This window comes from Mya arenaria, chromosome 4, assembly GCF_026914265.1.
Source record: "Mya arenaria isolate MELC-2E11 chromosome 4, ASM2691426v1".
Lineage (NCBI taxonomy): Eukaryota > Metazoa > Mollusca > Bivalvia > Myida > Myidae > Mya > Mya arenaria.
In genome coordinates this window covers 62,128,072-62,154,438 of record NC_069125.1, presented here as the reverse complement: position 1 = coordinate 62,154,438, position 26,367 = coordinate 62,128,072, and the positions used below count along the sequence as shown (strand labels likewise).

Below are 26,367 nucleotides of genomic sequence, written 5' to 3'. Positions count from 1 at the left end.
GACCTCTTGGGTGAAAGGCGGAGACATATACCACTACACCAGTGTGGGACTGTATAATTTTGACACAGGGATGCCTGGGTTTCAAACGTACCCCGGTCAAAGTAGATATGAAGTGTACGCAAGATGATGCTAAAAAGATTAAATTACTGGTTTTGAAAGCGAAATTCGACAATAATGATAAAATTATTTAAAGCTTGACGTGTCTGTCTTAAAGTTTGTGACTTTGAAATTGAACAAAAGTATTGGAAAAACATATAATGACAAGATGAGAATACTGGAAACACCAAGATCGGAATGTAAATCATTTTATTCAAAATAACATCAAAGCAAGGCGATGTTTAAATATCATAAAATCCCTTTACCTAGGTGATTGTCTAGTATTTCTCTTCGCGGAATGTCAAGCATAGACTTCTTGTAGAGTAACTCGATTTGAGTCTGTACGAATTCTTAATTTAGGTGTATTAAAAGCGACTCGCCCATGGTTTGTAAAATCATTTTTTTTGTTATTCCGAAATAAAATGTGGCAAATCATAAGGAGTGTTAAAACCAAAATACCAAAAGCTGGAACCCTTCAGCAAATGTTGATATTTGCTCAAATATCGTTTTTAAAGACCACAATTTTCATTAGCGTTAATAATGCGATTGAAACTTAATTACGGCTGTGGTGTTGCGTGATTGGTTGATTGACATTATCACGTGCTGTTTTCAATGTATCGTTTGTTAAAGCCCCCGTGGCCATGTGGACAAGTCGGCTGACTTCTAAATTTTTCTTGACTTTTGCGGCGTGGGTCCGAACCCCACTAAAACCAAAGTACATTTTTATGCTTCCATTGTATTTTTTTATGCAATTTCGATATCACAGAGTAAAATAATGATAAAATAAGTGTTTTCAGACGCATTTCCGGGATAACTTATTTTTGGTCCAAAAACATGAGCGAGTCATTTCAGCGAAAAATAGTTTAAACATGTTTGCCTTAAATTCCCTTATTTTGCAGATTTGAGCAAATCTAAATACCCTTCCACCTATGCTTAAGGCTGTACATTTTAACAACATTTTAAAGTCTGCAGTCCAAGCTGAAATAAGAATTCCTAAAGACCCAATAGCAGTTGAAGAAATACAATTTGTTCTTGACACATATGCCATTTACATTTGCAATTCCTATGACACTTGAGCGGCTATCGTTTTTAAGGACATTATTGTATTATTTCCATGATAAAGTTCTTCATCACTTGAGACTTTTAATGTTCATGTGTTCCACTTGGCTTGATTGAGGTCAGTATAACACATGGATCTCTGAGGTTCGAACGTGCACTGTCCTCCGTTGATATAAAGTGTGCCCAATGGACAATGTTGAATGATTTCTTGCCCTTGAACACACCAGATAAACTTGTTACATAGCACCGGGTGGGGGAAATATACGCCGTTCTTGTCAGGTGCACATGGTCGTGAAGGGTCCACTGGAAAATAAAACACTATAATGTACATAATATGTATGTAGATAGTTGATTGACCTTCTGGCGGTGGAGACACGTTCCAATAAATTTGCATGAGACAAATGCATATACTTGAATAACCCTGTAATATTAGTTGCCTCCATGGCCGAGCGGTGCTGTGGGATGGACCCGGTTCCATTTCAGTCTCATTTATCAGAGTTTTGATAGCGATAAATCTACACGTAGCATAATCATTCTGATGCACGAGAATGGTCTAATTCAGGTTATCGTCAGAATATTTTTCAACCGAAAATTATGTGGTTCCTTGCGGAACTTTTGAAACTGTCTAAGTTATTCGTGATTACGATGTGTCGTAAAAAGTTAAAAATTAGCATCATTTGGTACGAAGACATCAAAAATAGTTAATGGTTACAATTATTTTTTCACGCACGAGTCAGGTAAAACAATGGTACGCAAGGGGGAATTGCTTACACTATCATGATTTAAGGTTATTTTTTCAAGGACAGCGAAAGAAAATCGACACTTTGATATGAAAAACATACACTCGTGGTTTTCCTCCGGTAACGGCTCGTCACACATAAGTGTTCGAGAGCTGAAACAAAACTTTGATCCGCATCGTTGAACATACGTTTGGGTCTTTGTGCACTGAAAGGTTACATAACACTTATTGTTATTAGCATGTATGCAATAATTGAATTTTGTTCTTAAAACAAACCACTTCCAATTTGAGTTTTCACATACGCAATATTTACATTAATGAATGGAAATTCATAAAAAAAACATGGGAAATAGCAATAAGATATATATTTTTAAAAAGGGGGTTTGATTTTTTTTTCTAAACCATTTTTGGAAGTGGGCTGCGTTCGTTATCAATCCTTTAAAAATAATTTATTAATCAAATCTATTAAATGAGTGAATTTTTACTTACATGAACATACTGTTGGCAGTCGTAAGGGTGGGCGTGTGGAGTTTCGTCGCCGTGAACAGCGCAGAAGTTTCCTAGTTCGGGAAGAAATAGTATCATAGTGTGAGTTTGTTTTGTAATCAAGCATGCATATACATACGAGTAAGGACATGCTTGTCTCCCAAAATAGACTTTTAATTTCTTAAATAAGTAGAATAATAACCGACATGTTTTACTTACTCTACATGGATATCTTTACGCTGAGGATTTTGTTACAAACGTGGCAGATTATATATCGTTTTGTAAGCAAGCATGCATATACAGTAAGCCCACGCATGGCTCACAATATAGACTCTTAATTTGTAAAATAAATAGAATAAAAACCGACGTGCGACATTTTTTAATTACTACGTAAAATATCTTTACGGTGAGGGTTTTGTAACAAACGTGGCAGATTATTTACCGAATCAACTTTTCGGACATTATTTATACAGATTTTACAAACAATTTACCAGGGACAACATGGACGGTGGCGGACGTCGTTAGCGAGTAGCCCAGCGGCAGGGTCGCCAGATTTCCAACTTCGCACCGGACCTGCATCCCGTTGTCCTCGAGCCGGGGAACAATCTTGAATGAGCGCTGGATATACGTGGAACAATTCCGGTCCTCTCGCTCTGAGGTGACTGTGAAGTCGGCGTCCTGGAAGTAAGTCTCACCGGGACGTTTGATGAGTATAGTTATGTTTCCGACGGGATGGCCCACGTTGGCGGAACACGTGAACGGATGGCTTAACCCGACGCCTTCAACTATGGCGGACGGTATGGACAAAATTGGCGCTTCCGGTTTGGCTGAAATCAAGTAAAACACATAAATTGTACTTTTAAGCTAAGGAAATGTTATAAATATAAATTTATCTTATAAACGTATTAAATGATTTGATGCAAAATAAAATTAATTCGTTTGCTAAATATATCACATAAGTCAAATACAAATGACCTTTAAATAATTCTTCACAAAACCAAGGATAAATTATTTATGATTATCCCTTCATACAAGTTGTCAGCTCATTTTTCTTTTGTTTCTTTATCTTTTTTGCAAAGATGAAAACAAAACTTACACGCTCGTCGGCGAATAAAACGAACTTTTAAGTGACGGAGAAACATTATTTAATCAATGGCGAATCCATGAATAGTCGTTATAGGGCGCAGCTGTCGGCGTGTGGTCCCTTCTACCAAAACCAAACATAATCCGGATCCGCTAGACCAACTAGTACATGACATAATGAGACAAAATAGTATGAACAACACAACATAATGTTCCCATTACTGTATATCTGCAGTGTTCCGGCGGAAACAGGAATCCCGAGCTCCAGGTCCGTGCTGCACGTGTACGTTCCCTTGTCGCCGCACGTGAGCACATAGATCCACATGGAGACCTCCGCCTCGTACGGCCCCACGTCGTCCACGTTGGTAAACACGCGGCCCGACATGGGAGACTCGTGCACTACTGTATCCCCTCCACGTGTCACTGTTAGAATCTATAAATCGTCATGAAATAAAAACATTTATGTGTACGATATAAACATGATACATCTCAACAGTACAGTGAATTAATAAACATTCATTTTATCTCCAATTGGAACACCTCGGCCATTTTCTATCGAAAACAACCTCGAATTTATTTTATAGACGGTTTACGAAGTCAGAATTCTTTACATTTTACTACGTTGCTCGCGTAGTAATTTCAATTTTGCAGTTTAAAGCTGCACTCTCACAGATTTACCGTTTTTTACAACTTTTTTTATTTTATTTTTTTTTGTCTTGGAAAGAGTACATTTTTTGCATAAATATCTGCAAACCAGTGATGAAAGATTTCTGACAAAAGATCAGATCACAGATTTTCATATTTCCGTTCGAAAATAAATGTTTTATGGGTTAAACCGTTTTAACGGTTAAAGATAAATGCTTAAAACATCAATTTTTGAACTTAAATATAAAAATCTGCGATCTAGTTTTTTGTCAGCAGTCTTATATAACTGGTTTCCATACATTTTCGCAAAAAATGGCTCGTTCCAAGACAAAAAAATATAAAAGTTGCGTTCAATCTGTGAGAGTGCAGCTTTAACCATAAAGCTTGACTCCTAATCTGATGTATTTATGCAAGTATACTCTTAACTGGGGATCCATTTGAAATCAGTTATACAATATAAACGTTAAAACACTATAGTTATAAATCATTACCTATTATATAATAAAAAAAATATATGCGCAAACACTGCGAAAGATGCACGTGTCGTAAGCGGTGTGATACATCAGTCAATAAGATTCAATGCGTTGGAAACATCGATATCAATGTTATGGAATACAAATTACAATTTTTTATCGCAATCGTATCATCTGGCCCCATTTTCTCGAAACTTCTTAAGCTAAACAAGATTAAGTAACTTATTTCAATTAGACAAAATACATATTTAAATTGAATTTTGATAAATGAAAAATAGTTTATTGTGATTATCATAAAGATAATAACTATCTAAAGTATAAAAAACTAAAAAAGGTAAATATTACCCAAATTATTTAAAAAAATAAAAAATAGTGAGCTTAGCTTAATCCAGTTATAAGGGACTTAAGAAATTTTAAAGAAATGTGGGCCAGGTGTTTAGTCCCTTTGAAGTTGTGTGATTATCATAAAGATAATTACTATGAGCTTAGCTTAATCCTGTTATAAGGGACTTAAGCATTTTTGAGGAATGTGGGCCAGGTGTTGTTTCAGTATCAGTCAGAGATGGTGAACAGGCCCTAATTTCTCGAAACTTCTTAAGCTTAACAGGCTTAAGTCGCTTATTTCAATTATCCAAAATGCATACTGAAAATGGATTTTTATAAATGAAAAATGATTATTCTGATAATAATACAGATTATTTCTACATAATTTCTAAAAAAATCTTGAAAAAGTTAATATAACACAGTTTATAGAACAACAAAAATAGCGAGATTAGCTTAATCCTGTTATAAGGGACTTAAGAAGTTTCGAGAAATTGGGGCCAGAGGTGATCTATTTCGTATAACTATGTATGTATTGTGTATAGTATAGTCTTGATTCAAGGCGGTTTCCAGCCTTTGACCAACACACCTGAGCTTGTCAAGTAATAAAACAAAATTAATGGGCGCATACCTGAATGAGCACATAAGAAATAAGACGTTTGTAATGTTTGAATACAATGTGATTATTTTGGCTCTTGTTTTTACCTTCTTCGAATAAAGATATTATTATTATTATTATTATTATTATTTTTATTATTATTATTATTATTATTATTATTATTATAACTATTATTATTATTACTACACAAATGTATAACTATTATTAATTTATTATTAAATTATTATTATTGTTATTATTATTATTATTATTATTATTATTATTATTATTATTATTAATGTTATTATTTTAATAATTATTATTATTATTATTACTATTATTATTATTATTATTATTATTATTATTATTATTATTATTATTATTATTATTATTATTATATCTGCATTTGCATTTAAGATTTTCGATGCATGACACTCTCGTGAAATCCGTGTAAAAAAATATTGACCAGTCCTCGAAAATTCCATTTATTATCACATTCGTATCGTTTTGAGCGTTTCATCGGTTGCAATAAAGGATGTTACTTTTTACCATCACTGACTGATACTGCCACTTATGGGAATATAGACGTTGAATACATACAAACCTTATAGCTGTCCCCGTCCTGTAGTTGCTTGGACACGGTGATATTGCGCCAGTGAGTGTGACCGAGGTAGTTGAGGCGACACTTCAGCAGTGTAACACCCTCGTTCAGGTACGCTATCACACTGGTCATCGCGAGGCCTAGAACGATTACAGTTTCTTCAATGTTCTCATACAAAAACATGTATTCAATTACTTTCAAAGGCGAACACTATTTGTTGATGCATTTGTTTTTAAATTTTACTGCTTTATCATATTAACTCAATTGCTTTAAATGGTGAAAAAAAAACAAAAAAAACAACAACAACAAAATACAGTCGAACCTCGTTGGCTCGAACTCCCAGGAACCGGCAAAAATATCTCGAGCCCCGAAAAAAACGAGCCAAGCGGGATTGTTTACCTTCAGTATAAATAATTTGGTCCTTTACAGCTAGTTCGAGCCAACGAGGAATTTGAGCCAAGCGAGGTTCGACTGTATTATTAAGGTATAGATTTTTAGCCTTTATCGAAGTTTTTATTAACGTGGCAACATAGTCCCCATTTGAAAAAACGCCAAAATATCGCTATTACATTTTATCTATACTTCATTCATGTGTAAAGCATTGTATTTGTTTTGATCTTTAAAGTCAAAAGAATTAAACACGATTATGCAATAAAATTACAGTAATATATTTATTTATATCCATCAACCTATAAATCTGCGCCTTTAAATGTCGGTAAACATACAAGTGTGTACATGTATTTGCTATTCAAACAAAAACAAACTTACGAGTATGCAAATTGATTGGCAATCCCAGGTGTGATTTAAAGTCTAGACAGATGTTTTTATATATATTTATTAATACAAAAATTAATGAGTAATATTTCGATTTTCAAATAATGTTCACGCTCACAAAATCTCACTTTTTTCATTTGGAGCAAATTTTAATAAAAGCTCAATGCGTAAACATCTGTCCAATAAACTTACTTTTTCGGCCGCACATGTCATTTCTCTCATCAAAGCAAATGTCTCCCGAGCACTCCCCAATGCTGTAAGTTGCGCGCCCACACAGGATGAACTTGGAGCATGTGATTGGGTGAGCAATTCGTTTTCCCTCCTTCACTGATGCGCAAAGACCCTCTGAAAAATGATTATCGACTGCTATAGTTCAGAGACCAATTAATTTCCTATATATTCTTTAGTCAATTGACCAATTTGCATGCCATATAACACTTATCTCTAGTGCATCACGACCCTCAACAAAATGTATGGAGAAAAAGCTCAACTTGTGTACTAAGCAATAAAGCTGCACTCTCACAGATATACAATTTTTACAACTTTTATATTTTTGTCTTGGAAAGAGCAAATTTTTGCGTAAATATCTTTAAACCAATGATAAAAGATTGCTGACAAAATATAAGATCGCAGATTTTCATATATTCGTGCAAAAAGTAATGTTTTCTGGCCTAAACCGTACGGTTTTAAGAAAAATGCATAACACATCAATTTTTGAACTGAAATATAAAAATCTGCGATCTAATTTTTTGTCAGCAGTCTTATTTAACTGGTTTCTATGGAATTTCGAAAAATATGGCTCGTTCCAAGACAAAAAAATAAAATAAGTTGTCAAACGTTCAATCTGTGAGAGAGCAGCTTTAACAACGTTAGAAAAAAGAATAGCGTTTCTCCTAAAAAAAAAAATGAAATTGGTTAAATATAACCACTGATCTATATTAAAAATGAGATATCCGGTGTACGAGGACAAACAATGAGGTGAAAATGTCCAGCATTTTTAGCCTGTTTTTGAAAGCACAAACCATTCCGCTTCAAAACCTATAAATTTGGAAGGAAGCCAATCGTCTAAGATGGTAAAAGCATGCTTTGTGTCACTATCATGTGCCAATAAAAAGAAATAAGGCATGTGACAATGAGTAGGAACTTCCAAATTGGTGTAATATGCCCTTATACTGTACCAAGATTCAACATGCAAGCATGCATGTCAAGGTCAAAGGATAATTTTCCCATCATATAATGAAAACATTAATTCAAAGAAAGAACCATCGACGGTCGCTAAAACTGAATAGTTCGAGGATATCGTGAAATATCTAAGCCAAAGGCGTTGATTTTACTCAAGATTAAGTTTAATAATGACTTAAATCACACACACAAATACAAAAATTACATCGGTCAGCATTCATTTATCCAGAAACAATACAACGTTATAACGCCATTTTTTGTATGAGAGTCAATCTGGACGAAACTACGATTTTAAAGGAGCACAATAAAGGTTGAATGCAAAAAGAATATATGTTTCAATCTTAGTGCATTATAACGTTTAATTAATTTGACTTTAATGACCAAAACTAAAAAAGGCGTACGGTATATGTACATATAAAAGTATATTAGCCTGTATACATGTGTTGTTTTTTTCATTTAATAGCTAAGTGACCAAAAATTCCCCAACTAAAATGCGCCAAAATATTGCTTATACCTTTTATCTATTAAAAAAAATCATTCATTTTTTATTGAAGTGAAATAAGGTCATCATAATAATGCATTAAAATTCATTTACCTATATTGTGCTCAGTTGATAATCTCATAGAGTTGAAATACTTGAAAGACTTCCATAACATTTAGTATTACTATGTCAAATTTAAAATATACAACGTTCATTTTTAAGGCTGTATACATTTAAATTAACTCACTGGGCAACATCTTTATTTCCTGTACAGCTACCAACTCCGTGGATTGTTTTGAGGTATGACCGACAACTGCGCACTTGAGGAGAGAGCCGTTTGCCTCCCTTGTCGGTGTGTAATAGAGCGATGTTGTCACGATCTGTCCACACTCCCCAGAATTCTCCACCGTAAAACCCGCGACCGGCAGAAAATTTGATACCCCTACATGATACGAATATACGAGTTATGGGATGAATTATTCATAAGATATTATGTACGATGATAAAAAAATACTACTTTTGTTTGTACATGTAAGCATTATTTGTTAAAGTACAATAGAGTTACTATATCAAATTAAGTTTTCATCATACACGACCGAATATGTTTTATTGTCTGTTAGAAGATTTGAGTATCCCTAATTACCTTATATAAAAAATGGAAATGCGTATAAGAATCTATGAGATGTAGAAGTGTAAACATTAACAATCGAATGCAGAACATATGACAAATCAAAAAGATGAAAACAAATCATAGATTTATCGGATGAAATTAGCATGGTTGTTTTACCTACCCCTGCCTTTAATGAACCACTGAAGTTCCCCTGGAGGGTAACCAAGGTGGGCGGAGCACTTGACAGGCGTTTCTGGTTCCTGGTCTTCCACAAGGTTGTCAGGAATCTCCAACACGGGCATCGTAGCGGCTTCTATACATGCATAAAAGCAGGTTCAAGACAAAATCACACTAATTGGTTAAACATGCGCCCGCCATTTGGCGCATTGTCGCTTTGTTCCATTTTGAATGAAAACGGCGCCCGCCATTTGTCGCTTTGTCCCATTTTGAATGGAAACGGCGCCCGCCATTTGGCACATTTTCGCGTTATCCCATTTTGAATGTAAGGGTCCAAAGCTAGGATTTCTGTTATTGCCCAGATGAGTGGTAATGAAAGTATAATGCTTGTTGAATGGATAATGGTGAGGGTCCAAAGCTAGGATTTCAGTTATTGCCCAGATGAGTGGTAATGAAAGTATAATGCTTGTTGAATGGATAATGGTGAGGGTCCAAAGCTAGGATTTCAGTTATTGCCCAGATGAGTGGTAATGAAAGTATAATGCTTGTTGAATGGATAATGGTGAGGATCCAAAGCTAGGATTTCAGTTATTGCGAAGATGAGTGTTAATGAAAATATAATGCTTGTTGAATGGAAAATGGTGAGGGTCCAAAGCTAGGATATCAGTTGTTTCCCAGATGAGTGGTAATGAAAGTATAATGCTTGTTGAATGGATAATGGTGAGGGTCCAAAGCTAGGATTTCAGTTGTTTCCCAGATGAGTGGTAAAGAAAGTATAATGCTTGTTGAATGGATAATGGTGAGGATCCAAAGCTAGGATTTCAGTAATTGCGAAGATGAGTGTTAATGAAAATATAATGCTTGTTTAATGGAAAATGGTGAGGGTCCAAAGCTAGGATTTCAGTTGTTTCCCAGATGAGTGGTAAAGAAAGTATAATGCTTGTTGAATGGATAATGGTGAGGGTCCAAAGCTAGGATTTCAGTAGTTTCCCAGATGAATGGTAAAGAAAGTATAATGCTTGTTGAATGGATAATGGTGAGGATCCAAAGGAAGAATTTCAGTTGCTTTCCAGATGAGTGGTTATGAAAGTATAATGCTTGTTGAATGGGTAAAGGTGAGGGCCCATGAATCGGATTTACGGTGTGTCATGGGTGAGTGTTGATGAATAGTATAGCGCTCTTTGAATGGATAACGATGAGGGTTCATGAATATGATCTCAGTTGTTTCCCGGGGGAGTGTTGATGAATAGTGAATCAGTTGTTCCCCAAATATTTATTAGGCCCCTTAAAACGTTGCACCTCGATGACGTTTACATTTTAATTGAGCAACAAAATGGTTTTCGGCTTATATTGGTAAACTCGATCTAGAATTGATGACTGCAATAATGTATTCTGGCTTATATTAATTTACAAACATATCAGGAATGAGAAAATGCAAATTGCAAAAAAGTACGTGTATTTGATGAACAATTTTAGGGTTAATTTGTTACTTAACTGCAAATTAATATCAATTTAAGTTTATTAATATTCATTGTTTGCAATTAATTATGAGCTCTGAATTTGCATTATGTGTTACCATTAATGATTGTTGATTGAAACGCTTATCCAAAGTTCATATTAAACAGACAGAGAAACAAACATGATTATTGTCGTAAACATGCTATTAAAGAGGTTCTTTACGAAATATAATAAGAAATAGCATATATATATATAACGATGCATGACATAATACAAGGAAAAGAGAAAGGAATAAGTATGTAAAATCAAAGAACATACAAGAAGGTTAAAAAAAAAGAAGAAAAAAAGATACATAACGAATCAACTGTGAGATTTATAATTAATAGAGTAATGAAATATTACGGGATGCTATTTTCAAATGTCATATTTCTTGAAAGATCGAAACGATGTCATTTATATTATAAGAATTTCTAAAAAGAAATGCTTGATTTATTAATGTACCTAAATAACTTTTAGTATGCTTACGTTTTTTAATTACATTATTTCGATAAACTTCACATACTTAGGCTTCTACTATAATATGGTTAAATCATTTTTTCTGATGTTTTTATATGCAGGACATATAGTGATACAATGATATTCGTCTTCGTATGCATTAGAGTTACACACTGTTCAATAACATTGAGCTGTTTCTATTCTATTTCGGCCATTTATGGCTGTTTCTGTATGAATATTTATGCGAAAAGCTACAGAAACAAGCTCAGTAGCAAAAAGTTTAAACATAAACCCGGTTTAATGGCACTGGGTAAACGCCAAAGACATAGAACATAAAATCACAAACAAGAAACATGGAAGAACAGCACAAAACTCCACAAACAGCACAGTGCATACATACTGTATATAAAAAACTAGGTATGTTTATCAAGAACTGTTAGGTACATGTACCGCCTTTGAACGGTCAGTAAAGTGCAAATTTACTGGGGGTTTAAAGCAGTTTATGTGCACAAACCTCACTCTTTTCCCAACAATCCTTAATAAAGATTAAACGCAAAGGTAAATATTATCAAAGTATGCATAAACTTGAGGAAACTTAACAAAATGTTCCTTAATGATTTCATATGGGCATAGAGTAACACTTTTGCTTATTCCTTCACATCATGATTACTTGAAAACATCGAGCACTCTATTCTTGAAAGTTCTTCGGTTAGGATTTAAACTCACACGTGAGAAAACATACATATCTTACAGAGATTTTACCTTATTGACCCAGTTGTGACGATAATCAAGACTTCCTAACATGTCACTTGGCATTTCTTGGTAACATTGTCGGTAGAAATAGTTTCACACCAAAATTTGATCATCATAGAATATCTGTTGAAGCCTATTTCACTGTAAACAGCCATGCTGCTTGAGATCGTTCTAACACCAAGTATATATTTGCAAAATTTTATTAAGGTGAATATGCCCGATTGTTTTCGAAAGATATCCCCATATCTCTGACTCATGATTCAACGTTGCCCCCCAAAAACGTCAAACATTTGACAAAGAACGCTCTGCTTAGCATTGTAATGCTTTGTATTATTTTATATCGATAGCAGGGAAATGTCTTTTTTTAGGCTCTTTATGTTCTTATAAATGGTTTATGTATAAGAACAATAATAGCCTAAAAATAGACATTTCCCTGCTATCGATTCTTGGTTTACAACAAAAGACCCGGTAAAGTTAAAAACTGTTTCAAGGCAATTAAAGTCATCAACTGTTTCAAGATATTTCAAACATTTTAAGAATGCAACAAATCTGAGCTATTTTGCAATTCATCAACAGTTTTGACAAAAACTACCATATCGTTGGCAAATGACATGAGTCTAATCATCTTTGTCCGCTTAGTGGATCATCCTCTAAAAATAAGTCAAGATCATTGAAGAAAAGTGCAAATGAAATCGGGAACATTATTTCCCCTTGTTTAAGGCTGACAACATAACAAAGAGCTACATTTTTTTCACACGATTTCACATATAAATACAAATTCTGAACAGTTCTAAGTATTTTGCCATCAACTCCTGCTCTTTAAAGCTTTAACCAGAGGCTATGTAAATTAACATTATCAAAAGCATTGTTTGAAGTAGCAATGATTAAGGATTGATCGCGTTCTTTCGTGTGTTCATGCTGTTTGATCGCAGGATCCCCAAATGCTTTTTTTGTAAATTGCAAATGTGCACTCTTAAAAAATATAAATTACCAATTAAATTCGGTAAAACCTTCTGCAGCTGTGTATTTGTTGTTAAAGAACGTTTATCGGCAATATAAGTTTGTACACAATTAAGGCGACCATATACTCCAAAAACAAAGTCGGAACAAGCAATTTGTGTTTTAAATAAAACGATCCTTGTGTCATCCAAACACATCAAAAACGAACTTCATAATCCCATTGAAATTATGTGCATATTTTTATTCGATATTCCGGGTTATTGAAGATGCATTTCGGACAAAACGTTTGTTGGCCCGACATTACCCTTGACTATGTACATGTATTTGTTTTGTCGGTGACACCAATATGAACAGAGGAAATCCACGTTCCCGGCTTGGTGCACGCCAACAAAACGCCTATGCATCCTGGCTAGTAATCAAGATGAGAAGTAATTGTGCGTACAACATCATCTGCGGTTAGAACAATCAAGGATTTAAAATTACCCAATGTGGTGCGAGAGGATTAACTGCCACTATTTCCTTTAGACAGATATAAACTTTAGAATTAAGTGACATGCAGCCTAAAGCATTATTCTTCCCTTCTGGTTGACATACGATCTTATTCCTAACAACGGTTTTGCCATGAGACAACCAGAATTCTGGCATTTCTTGAATGGTATAATTGATAGTTATTATCCATAGTTGTATTTTATGTGTAATTCTTAAGAACAAATACATACTACTAGGTCACGTGTCACTTTTACAGGTCATATGACACTCAAAAAATAGCAAAATTCCATCCCTTCATACCACTGTGAAATTGCTTACCTATAATTTTCAAAAAGCCACTTCTATAGTACTCTTGCTGGTTTTCAAACTCCACCGAGCATCTAAACTCTCCGTCTTGGGTGCATGATAGTCGATGTAGAAACAATTTTGTCGTAAAATCTCCATTTTTGACAGCAAAACACATCGTCGCTTTCACGTCTTGGAAGGAATCGTTCAGACAGGATTGGGATAAGATGTCTCCTCTAAGTCCAAACATGGCTGCTCCTGTATGGGTGTGTTCAATAGTTAGTTTTTGGATGGCCTGTGTCTGCACCCGGGATATTTGACATGTTATTTCTACCCGCTCTCCGTCTTGGTTTGTGATGGCACCAGTGACTTGAATATCTGCAATATCATTCTCATTCATCAGAAGTTTGACAAAGATAAATCTGACAAAACTAGCATCATCATTTTGGTGTTTTGGTGTATGAGAATGTGTTAACTAAACTGGACTATTTTACGAAATGAAATTTATATGTTTAAATAGCATAACTGATACAAATAAGTATATGTAAGCGGGCTAGTTTTATTAACACCGGCCAGGTCTATGTAAATAGGTCCTTTTGTCGTTTAATTCGTATTTTAATTCGAATTCAAGGAAATTTTCATTATGCAAATTAATGAATTGTGGTTTATAGGTCCGTGATTGTATGTTATGTTTTCGCTGTGGTAATGAAAGTTCAGAAGACTTCAAAACTTCAAAGACCAACCTCAAAGCGAAGAAACAAAACACCGGAGTGACAGTTTAACAACACGATTGAAGAACAAAATAAGGTGAATGAGAAAAGCTACAAAATAACGGCTGTGAGTCAACAATACATGTACACATTTATGATAAGAATGAGAATACAAGGTCAGTTAAAAGTTTTAACTGACCCTGTATTAATATATGAACTTATATGTTTAAACTTAAAACATATAAGTTCATATATTAATCAAGAACGAAATAAATACGGCAATGAAATTTTCACGAATAAACTAAGATGAATCAATATTTCCCGCCTGAAATTGTGTAATCAGATTGGACATCAATATTAGCAATCCAATCAGGTTGCTAAGTTTGTTTTGTGTTTAAACTAGGCGAGGTTTTTCTGCACTATTAATGTACATGTATAGTAGTTGCCAAAATTTTACGGATCTGCTCACCTGGTTGTGGGTATCGTCTAGTTGACGTTTCCATAGGATGAAATATCACTGAAGATTGTGTCACTAAAGGTCTAGATGTTGAGGTATTGGATTCCCCAATCTTGGTGCTGGTTGCTGCGGACGGTGTCATTAATATTGGAAGTGGAAACGATGGATTCATAGACGATGGTAAAGATTCCGAGGATGATGCTGATGAAAAGGAAGATGATTCTGATGCTGATGCTGATAATGGTGATTCTGATGCTGATGCTAATAATGGTGATTCTGATGCTGATGATGCTGATAATGATGATGATGATGATGATGATGATGATGATGATGATGATGTTGTTGTTGTTGTACTAAGAAAAGGGAAAGGAAAATGTGTCTCTCCATCAATCGTTCCATTATTTTTTCGCGCTGCCTCATCAAATCCTGAAATCAAAAAACAAATGAACATAGTTACATGCACGTTCCTACTTCATTTACTGTTGATTAATACGAATGTGAAGCCCTTCTGCACTCAATAAGTATAACATTTCAATGTGTAATTTATGTGCATTGCAATTATCTTGATGAGTAATGTATTTCAGAAGCAATACTTTATCCTAATTGCAATTATTTCCCTTTCTGAATGAACTGTTTTATTGAGAAAAAAGGATTTAACTTAAAGAAATTAACAAATGAGAGATGATTTATTCCGAGTGCGGAGTAATTCATCACTTAAGTCTGATATAACGCTCAGAATACAAAAAAAAACGTCTTAAGAACGCTAGACACGTACAGTCCTTCAGTGCTCTTACGTAACAGTAACGACATTATCTAATTTTGAATTCTCTATTATGAAGTGTCAAACGTTTATGCGATATTCGATATTTTGTATTTATTACGTGATAGATGACATATATATATATATATATATTCAAACGTTTCATATTTGCATTATTTAAACATATCAAGCTTCGACAATAATTGTGCTATAAAGCCTACAGCTTATACACTTATATCATATACTCAAATTGACTTGTTTAAATATACGGAACCTCAACAATTATTAACAATAAGTATGCATAAACATTTAACTATATTTCACTGTAAAATAATAACAATTAATATTAAACATTTCTTCCTTATCAATCAAATATTAAATACTGTGCTAGACATCTAATTGTGACGACTTACGCCTAAAATGTAACGGTAAAGAAGGGTTTCTTATTAATACATGTAATAAACAGAGCGAAGATTTGCATATAAGAAACATATAATATAATGGACTGCTTTGTCTAGCAAACGTCTACAGAAAGGACAATATCTAACTAATCTATATTATGTGTTTGTGTTTGGCCAAAGGCATGCATTTGCTGATATTGCCAATGAACCGATACGTTGATAAAATTTGTTTCTAATATTAGTAATCCAGCTTTTATGACAAAAAATCCAAAAGCAATATACTTAAACACACATTTTAACATATTGTATTTGGCATATTCAAAATATGATCCCTTACTTTGCCATTCTCTCACATGAAGAAACATATATAAGATAGCTACATAGATCTCTTAAGATTGATTTATTACAAGCAGATATATCAACTTTCAAAAATCGCTTACAAGTTTACACGAATAAGTTGTAACATTTCAAGAACACTATAAAATAGTTTCCACCATATCTAACAGCCATAAAGTAATATAGTTGATACCTTGGAATCTTTTTTTTTTAAACCCGCCATTTTAAGGAATTTAAGTTATAATGAGCTAAATAAATTATTAATGACCTTTCAGCTTTAATGGCCATTTTATATATGCAAACTATATTTGTAAACTATTGGCCGACTTAATAAAATACGCTATTGTTATCATATGTCCATGACTTTCTTGCAGACATATTACAACTATTTTCGTTTGAGCAATGCATGAACTCAACTCAGCACATAATATTTTGTTGTTTTTACAGAACAACACTTGTATCATATATCAAAGCAATATCATGTACGACCTTACGCACGACTATTTCAGCAATAAATGGAAATAGCTGTATTAACACACTCATTCATATATTTCATCAATAAATAAACAAAACAAAATTGAGCTTAGAGCACAGCATTGACACATACCAATACGATAATATAATATTTAGATATTTATATTCTATATAAATGATTGTAGATTGTAGTTTTTGGTATTTAGTTGTAAAAATAACAACAACATTATATTCATATTCAATTTCAAATCGCATATTTTAATTCAAGCTAGAGAAGAGTAGATCATTTACAGATGATGTGGGCATAAAGTCATGTCGACTAGTTGTATGTCGACTTGCGAGTTATAAAACCAGATGTCTTGAAATGTCGCAGAAATTATGTCGACTTATATAGGTTAAACGCGTTCACGTCAACATAATTATTGCGGCATGTCGTGTCATAACTCGCAGGTCGACAAAAGCAAGTCAACTTGCAATTAATAACACCCCATGTCGTAATAGTTGCGTCTACTTTTCTAGTTACAAGTCGACAAATTACAAGCGATACAAGATACAAGAATGTTAAAATAAAGTCGAGCACACGCTAACAAGAAACATTAGGTCAATGAGCAATTTTCCGACATGAATAACAAACATTCATAACATTCATATCAAAACATATCAAAGAGCTGACGACGTGGAAATAAAAGCATGTAGTTTAAATAGGTTCACTATTGAAACTATGATTTACAAAAGCCATTTCTTCATATATCCATGCATTAAATTACGAAAAGTAAGATGAGCACTGTTAATACAGAGATAACATCAACGGGGTTTCCCGCCTGTAAAGAGAATCCACACGGGCACGGGTCCTCTAGTAGACATATCAAATTATGAAAAATCATATACACTTAAAGCAGCAGAATTGTAAGTAGTGAAAGGTAATAATTAAAAACATGGTACATTGATGTGTAGTTGGTAAAATCGTTATAATAATGCAACTTTTATTCATATTCAGTATGCCTGCTTAAACTTTTCTGGAATTTGAATGCCAAATCACGTCTAGTGGGTGTAGGCCATCCCACTGAAACAAAACTCATTTTCTGTGGAGACAAAGATTTAAAGATATTCAGTGATATACCTTAAAATTCTCAATTTCTTCTTATTTTTTGAAACAGCCTCCTAAATTCCATGTAATTTTGAGAGCACCGTATTATCTTTGGGAGGCTGTTACATACCTGACTGGCCTCAAGGCTCAATGCGGAAATATTAATTCTCATACTCGGTTGTTCTTACCAAAGGCACATATACACATTTTTCATATCTGAGATTAAAATTACATGTCTTTCAAGCTACAAGGTTTTAAAAAAAAATCGGGTGATATACCGTACGGACATTTGTAAGTTTCAACAGCAATGCATCTTACCCTGCTAGGATGTTATGTTGGTAATTGAACTCTATGAAGAATTTTTTTTGGGGGTGTAATCATTAAAACATGTTTTTAAGCTCTGTATTGATGTTCTTTCTAACCTTTCTAAGTTGGTCTTGCTACAAAAATGCTTAACCAGAAGACAGTAGTTGAAATTGGATCTGATAAAAGATTTAAATATAATAAGCTTAGTTTTGATTGTCAAAAAATTGCGTAGTCTTTGCTGGAAATTGAGTTGCTTAGCTATTTTTTGCACATATTAGAAATCTGGGCATTACAATTTAAAAAAACTATCAACCTCGATGCCTAAAAGTTTAACTGCTCTTAACAAACAAAAGTGTGATTTAAAGTATATTGAATTGTTTTATTTCTTTACAAGACTTTGAGGCAAATTATATTTCCTTGAAATCTGTCAGAGATAGCCTGCATTTGACTGGAAGTAAACAAGTTTATCAGAATGTTACTTTGTTCTTTATGAGTGGTCTTAACAACTTCAGGATTTTTATCAAACATCGAAAGAGTATTGTCATATGCATAATTATACAATACGGCCTTAATGATAAAGTTGAAGATGTCATTGAGAAAGATGTTAAAGACTAGGGGCCCTAATATTGATCCGTGTTGTACACCTTTCAGGATGGAGTCCCACTCACTGGTAATTTGTCCAAGTTTGACCCGTTGTTTTCTGTCTGTTAGATAGCTGTTCAAAAGTGTAAATGCTGGAGCTGAGAGACCATCTGCATTAACTTGTCTAAGATGAGATCATGGGACAGGCAGTCGAATGTTTTTGAGATGTCCATTAGAACTGCACCTACATAATTATCTGTCCTCATCAAGGGCTTTTTCCCAGTCTTCCACCAGCCTTAACAGGGTAGTTTAACACCCATAAAAGAATATGCTCTTCTCAATTCTTTTTAAGGGTTTTCTGTTTTACTGAGGCATGCAAATTCTTGTAATAACTAAAAGTGACTTTCTTATTTATAAATGGCTCACATTGTTCTCGTATACTAGTTGCTAGGAGGTTGTGACAGTCGCTAAGCCTCATATTGCTTGTCGTGTGATATCTCGCAAGTCGACATTTGAAAATTAGAAATTACTACATGAACACGTGCATCATCTGTAAATAGGGTAAACTCTTCCATAGCGACCTTTCTTACATGTATCTTGTTGACGATGATTTTCATTTTATGTCATTTGCTTGGTAGTGACGGTACGGGGGTGGTGGTAGTGGGGATGGTAGTAGTGATGGTGGTTGTGGTGATGATGGTGGTTGTGGTGGTAATGGTGGTTGTGTTGGTGATGGTGGTTGTGTTGGTGATGGTGGTTGTGGTGGTGATAGTGGTTCAGGAGGGGATGGTGGTGGTGATGATGGTAGTGGTAGTAACAGTAGTAGTATTAGTAGTTATCATTGTTTTAATGGTATTCCATCATTTATCGTATTTAATTTTCTACAAGTTAATGTCAGATTTTAAACGGTAAATAGATATATGTTTCAACTCAAGTTTGTTTACTGTACCATTTACACAGCTGGTGAAACAAAAAACGTAATTACATTAAAGAAAATGAAATGGGAAAGGTTTGTTTAGATTAATATGTGCAACTAAAAGTTGACATTCGAGTGACAACTAGAAAATGTTTCTGTCATTTACTGTGATTTAACAACCGCATACTTTTTTGAAACTTCCAAGTCATTTAAATCCAATTAACAGTTTTTTTGCTCATAAAATTTATTACTACTGACATAGCTGCATATCTGGGGTTAACTGGTTGACGGAAAATAACCATAAATCACATAATGGCAATCAATAATGCTCTATTAGACACTTTTTATAGTATGTAGTCAAAACTATTCGTAAATGCGTAATGTTCGAAAAAACATTTTTTTTGTTTTGCGAAGATTTTTGCTCGTAAATATCAACAGTTTTTATTAAGTTAAGATCTTACTATTATTGTTTTCATTTGCCGATACAAATTAAACTATGAAAAAAATGATATTATTAATCATCATGCTACATGTCAATGTTATTATTTCATCTTCCAACTGTTAAAAATATCAAAGAAAAAATCTTTCTGAATCTGTTTTTTTGCTATCAAAAATTGATTATCACAAATCTAACTTAAACAGATGAACAAAAACAGAAAGAGAAAAAAATATCCATAAAATACAACAAAACACGGATATTGCAATAAATTAAGATTTTCTTGCCAGTAACCACACACGACACAATATAGAATGTATTCAAAATGGTCACACCCACCATTATTTCGCGTGTACTGCGTGATGACAACAGCAGCAGCAATCAACATCACTACTACCACTAGCACGACCCCGCCAATCACGAGCGTCAGACGCTTTTTCGTGCATCGTGGAGGAGGGGCGCTCTTCTGTCCTTTATCAATGTACCTGAAAGAAACAGTAATTCATTAAATGACGTTACGTTAAATAATTAACGCCATTTATGCAATTACAAATATGAGGTATCGATGCTATCAATCAATTGATGTGAAATTCAAAGGCTAGAAACAGCGTAGCCCCTGAATAAAAAAAAAATATGTTCATTTTTTAATAAAAGCTGCTTTCTAACAGATTGACAGTTTTGACTTTTTTTTTCGTCTTGGAATGAGCCAATTTTTGCGTGAATGGCTCGAAACCATTGATTCAAGACTAACGAAAAAAGACCACTACTTTCGATAATTGATAGTTTATGGCTTAAAACGTTACTAACGCTTAATTAAGAAAACAATTTTCTGCAGTTTCCGAAAAGGATTGAGATCTGTTCTATTGTGACTTTGTGAGTAATCTTATATGACTTAATTGAAGGCATTGATACCAAAATCAGCTTATTGGTAGACGAAAACTAAAAAAATGTCAATCTCTGAGAGTGCAGCTTTAAAGGGGCTGTCTCACGTATGATAAAATAGCGGGGAAAAAAGAAAATTGTCGAAAACTGACATAAACTTGGCATCGATGTGTACAATGCATTGAAACTTACTAACTGAAGTACACATAGTTTACAATGTATTTAAGTTTAGCAGTTATTTCGTATTTTTCCATTAAAAAAGATTACTGGGTATGTCTACCAGGTAGAATTCATTCCTTATGCATGATTGGCTAGTCGGTGTTATCACGTGATATTACCGAGATAGGTCTATAGCTTAATTATGTCACCCGATTAGAATGAGCTTTTGTAGCGCAGTGAGTAAGACGTTCGACTACAATTTTGGCGACGCGGGGTTCGAACCCGGTTTCCGACACAATTTATTTTTTTACATTGTGGTACTTTTATTACAATTATGATATCAAAGCGTAACACATTCTATTAGATAATTGTCCTGAGATTCGTTACAGAAAAAACTTTTTTTGGTGCCAATCTGTGACACAGTACCTTTAATAACAGAGCAATGTTTCGTTATGAAGGAAAATGCACTTCGTTACAACGTAAAATTTTACCGTTTTCTCTAGACTGGTACTCTCTTTCTTTTTTCTCCAAAAAGGAACGTAGGGTACCAGTCTAGTTATCTCGGGATTACAAAATAACAGTTCGTTTGACGAAAAGAGTATTTCGTAAGAACGGAAAAATAAATTCGTTTTAACAAAATATTATTCCGTTGTAACGAAAACCCTTATCCGTTATTCCGATATATTAATATAATATTTCGTTAAGATAGTACAATAAAAAATACATTTCTAAACCGACAGAAAGTGTGTGTTTTATCACTATAGCATTATGGGGGAAAGGAAACCGGATATAGCTCAAAAATCAAAAAGTGATAAATCGATAAGCGTTTGGTTTTGACACATGGTAAGGTTTTTTTAATCATTTTCTGTATTTTATGGTGATATATTTATCAAAATCGAAGAGTTTCAAATAGCTTGATCCCGTGTAATATACCACTAAGATGGAAATGTGTCTCCTCTTTTGAACAATTCTTGCTGAAAGTTGCATGATCGCTCACATATGTTCAGAAATGTGGTACGATTTCAAACATATAGACAACAAATAGAAAATAAAAATAAAAAGCGAATCGAGCGAATTCATTGTAATTACAGCATCTAGTATTGTGTAAGATATAATTACGGCATGTCTTGTTGTTATGGGGATAATTATACTTTTTGGTGACCTGAAGGTGTACTGGGGATATATGAAGCAAATAAATTACTGCACAGGGGATAGCTATTAAGTGGACTGAGGATAGTAACGATGTATTTAGAAAAACAAGATTGTGATAATGATTACGCCTCTTTACGTCTACGCAAGCTCGGGGAAAATTGTTCGATGTTGTCATCGAGGGATGAGAGCAAAAAATGTTGTTGTTTTTTGTATATGTTTGTACTGTTTCATTCAAATAGATTAGTTAACCATGATGTGTTTTTCACCAGCATCAACGTTCGAGTCGCAAATATTTAAATATTTGAAACACGCCGGTAATCTGATTTATTGAGGAACGCAAAACGTCTGGCCGTAGATTTTATGTGGTGTTTGCTATACATATATATGGTATTGTTTTGTAAATCACGTAAGTACGCTTTTGCACACAGAAAGTCATCAGTTAAAAATGAGATAGTGTGCTCAAATTTGGAGAAAATGGTCTCTGCTCGTTCACTTCAGTGAGAAATTATGTATTGTGACCAACCTTGATATTTAAGCAGCTTGCATATATACATTGTACATGTATATATATATACGTTAATATAAGGAGAGCATGGATCAAAATCATTGTTATCAAAAGTTTGCTAAACGTACGTAGGATAATTATTTATAAAGACTGGAGTAAAGTTCGAAATAGACATACATGTATATTGTATATAAACAGTGTTACTATAATTTTTGTCCCATTTTACATGCTTTACCCAGTACATATTTCTCGACTTTGGAAACTATCCTCAGTACATAATACGGCTATCCCCAGTACAGTGCTGTGAACATTTCTAAGGATCTATCATTAACAGTTTAAAGGTTACATTGCCAGTTCTTACAATAAAAAAGTAGTTGAGCTCATGCTTGAAAAATCCTTCGATTCAGAGTTTTTATTTATTCGATATATTTCCTAAAAATAACAATACTCGAAATTCTGTGAGTTTTGAGGTGATCATCTCAGGTTTGAGGTAACATTTTTCATGGTCTGCTGAATCGTAAGCATTATAAAGTACACCAAAGGCCAACTTTAGCATTCAACTCTTAGCTAAAACACTAGTTTCATTTGTGGATACGGTATCTAAGCGTTAACACATCTTACCTCTGGTAAAGAAAAACAACTGCATATATTTGTCTGTTTACTTATCAGTTTTTGAGCTATATCCGGTGTCCGTTCCCCCACAGTGTTCAGGGGCTCCGCAAGAAACATAGCAATATTACTTTATTTTTTCAACTGCATCGATTTATCACGCCAATTAAATAACCACAACGCAGAATACCAAGCAATCAATTGAAAAAAGTGTTGTTGTTTTTATTTCGTTGAAGTTATCCAACATATTTATTGGATGGTCAATATCGTTTCATTAGTGACTAATAACCATATTTTCTCGGTGCCCGAAAAGTTCGCGTGGGATAATAGTAAAGCGGAAAGATATGTTGCATATTTTACGCTTAAATTTAATGTTATGTACGACACATTGATAGCATTATTACCTTCCAAAATTGGCAAGGCTATTAAGTTGTCATATTTCGATCAAGCGCAATTGAACGGAGATTTTAAAAAGAAATAGAATGTATAATGCTCCTCTGACGCAGCCGCATTGGTGAGGTGGGCTATGTGACGTTAAAAGGCGAATTATTTCAGAAATCTTAGAAAAAATCGTCGATTTAACGCTAATTCTGTTTAAATGGAGTATCAGCAGACTTCATGTGATTTTAAATCTTACGTTTTAAGCCATTACTTACAATACCAGAGGGGAAAAGAGTCGCAGCTTATCAAAAATCGTATTAAGCCTTTTAAAAAAAAATACTGCTTGGTTTGAGCGTTTTTCAAAAATGATTGGCGATGTAAGTAAGTGGAATAGAAAAAAGAGTTGGGAACACGACTTATTCCAAAGGTCTAACCAAAATAAAGGCAATACCACGGCATACCTTTTTTTGGAAATAGTCGTGTCCTAGCTTGGTCGTATATCGCTAACCCGACTGACAACTTGAACCTTACTTTCAAGGGCAATGAATTTTACCTGAAGTCATCGTCAATGGACGCTCGCGAGTTTGAGCGAGATGAGGTGGTCGAGGACTTGGACGACTTCCGCCTCCCGTTGTCGTGGTTACTACTAAACTTCCGGGATTTCGAATGCGGCCGTTTGGTACCGCTAGTTTTATGATGTTTGCCTCTACTTTGGCCTTCCGCATCCGATAAACTGTGGTTGCTATGTCTGTGAGCAAAAGTGTCCGGATGGGAATGTTGCATTGAAGAGAGATCATGGTTATATATCTCATCACTTTTACCATGAATACCATTGCCAACAGGGTGTATCATACTGGCATCTGTGTGGAACATAGTACCGTCAGAAATATTTATATCACCAGAATGTTTACCGTTTTGTACCAGATTGTAATCCATGTCATATGAATTCTGTACACCATGATGCGGATATCTGGCGTGAGAATGACGGATGTCGCTGAATTCTGAATCTTCATTTACATCATCCAATCGTTGTGACGGCAGTTTCTTGGACACAATGTGAGCTGCATTGTCTTTGTATATTGCATTATACTCTCGGGCATGCAAGCCATTCCTTCCGGGTCGAACAACCTTGTCTGACGCTGACCTTCTTGTTTTATGTCTCACCTTGTCAGGGTCGTCGTCCGAGTGACCTTCAGGCAATGAAAACGTTCTCGCTCCTAGAATGTCACTTCTGTGCCAACGGGTAGATGGCTGCTCAGAGTTTGCGTGGTCTCTGAAGTTCGTCTTGCCAGACATGTTTTAGATTTGCAATATTATCTGCTCCTTCTTACACACTCAATGTAGCACCTGCTACGGCTGCTTCTACTGTTGCTGTTTTTGTTGTTGTCGATGATGCTGTTGTTGTTGTAGATGTGTTATACCAAATACAAAACCCATGATAATGTCAGTTGGGTCATTTTGCCCATTATTACACTCCTTGATTACATACTTCAAACAATTAAAATTCGTCTTTATACTTCGATATCACGTATAAGTCCAAAACTGTATATTCACGTTTGTAATCTTTGACTAAGCAAAGTAAGTTCTTTCGAGGCAAATTTTATCTTTCTGCAAATATAACTTATGGTAATTTCCTATAATATTCTATCTTCAATTGCAGCTAAGTTTCTTATTTAACTATTTAACGTGTACGTTTACCATGAGTTAACGCTCCACGCCAGTAAACAATACAATAAAACGTTGACACAGCCGTCTGCGGTATGTAAAAAACGTATCTATATTTTAACATATATATATAAGACTTTTATTCCTTAAATACATTGCATAATATTAAAGAAATCTCCATTAGAACAAAAACGGCTTTCAACTCTCCACAATATTTCTGACACGTTAATGAATTATTTGTAATACGACATTGTCCATAATGATTATAAATGTATACCATCAATTTATGCACGGTAACAAATGAAATCGCAATGAACTTATGTACGTTTTCACAAATGATTAATCGGTTAGTGAGAACAGACGTAATCTAGTTTGCTAGCTCTGTTGATCAAGGATGAAATAATAAAAAAAGTGCTCACAAAAAGCGCGCCACGGCGTAAACGTCATTGTTCAACTTTTTTCTTTCTTTTTTCTTTTTCTTTTTATTTATATTAAGTCTCTCACATATCTAGAGTTCCTAAATGGGACAAAACACTATATTAGCTATTTGATTGAAAAGGCTGGTACATTTGCACCAGCCAGTGTCTGTTCTATGATAGTTTAAATGATGATACGAGATGAAATAATGAGGACTAAAATTGGACGTAAAATAAAGTCCTTTCCGTTTTAACAATACGTTCATAAAATACCAAGGTTAAGTACTTGGACAAAAGAGTTAGTGTAAACAATATGACAAAGATTGGACTGGCAGAAAGGAGGTAGGATGGGTTGAGGGGAAAAGGGG

General features: G+C 34.3%; 1 protein-coding gene across 1 annotated transcript; it reads right to left on the bottom strand.

Annotated features, from left to right (window-relative positions):
- Positions 1 to 289: 289 nt before the first annotated feature.
- Positions 290 to 25,853, bottom strand: LOC128230215 (uncharacterized). The gene is made up of 13 exons (XM_052942294.1): positions 24,472 to 25,853; positions 20,570 to 20,715; positions 14,945 to 15,358; positions 13,799 to 14,143; positions 9,330 to 9,461; positions 8,786 to 8,980; positions 7,068 to 7,220; positions 6,105 to 6,241; positions 3,686 to 3,896; positions 2,872 to 3,207; positions 2,384 to 2,454; positions 1,998 to 2,100; positions 290 to 1,458 (listed from the first exon to the last, which is right to left on the bottom strand). Exons 1-13 carry the CDS (start codon positions 25,212 to 25,214, stop codon positions 1,247 to 1,249), a joined length of 3,198 nt encoding a protein of 1,065 aa, XP_052798254.1. The 5' UTR covers positions 25,215 to 25,853; the 3' UTR covers positions 290 to 1,246.
- Positions 25,854 to 26,367: the final 514 nt, after the last annotated feature.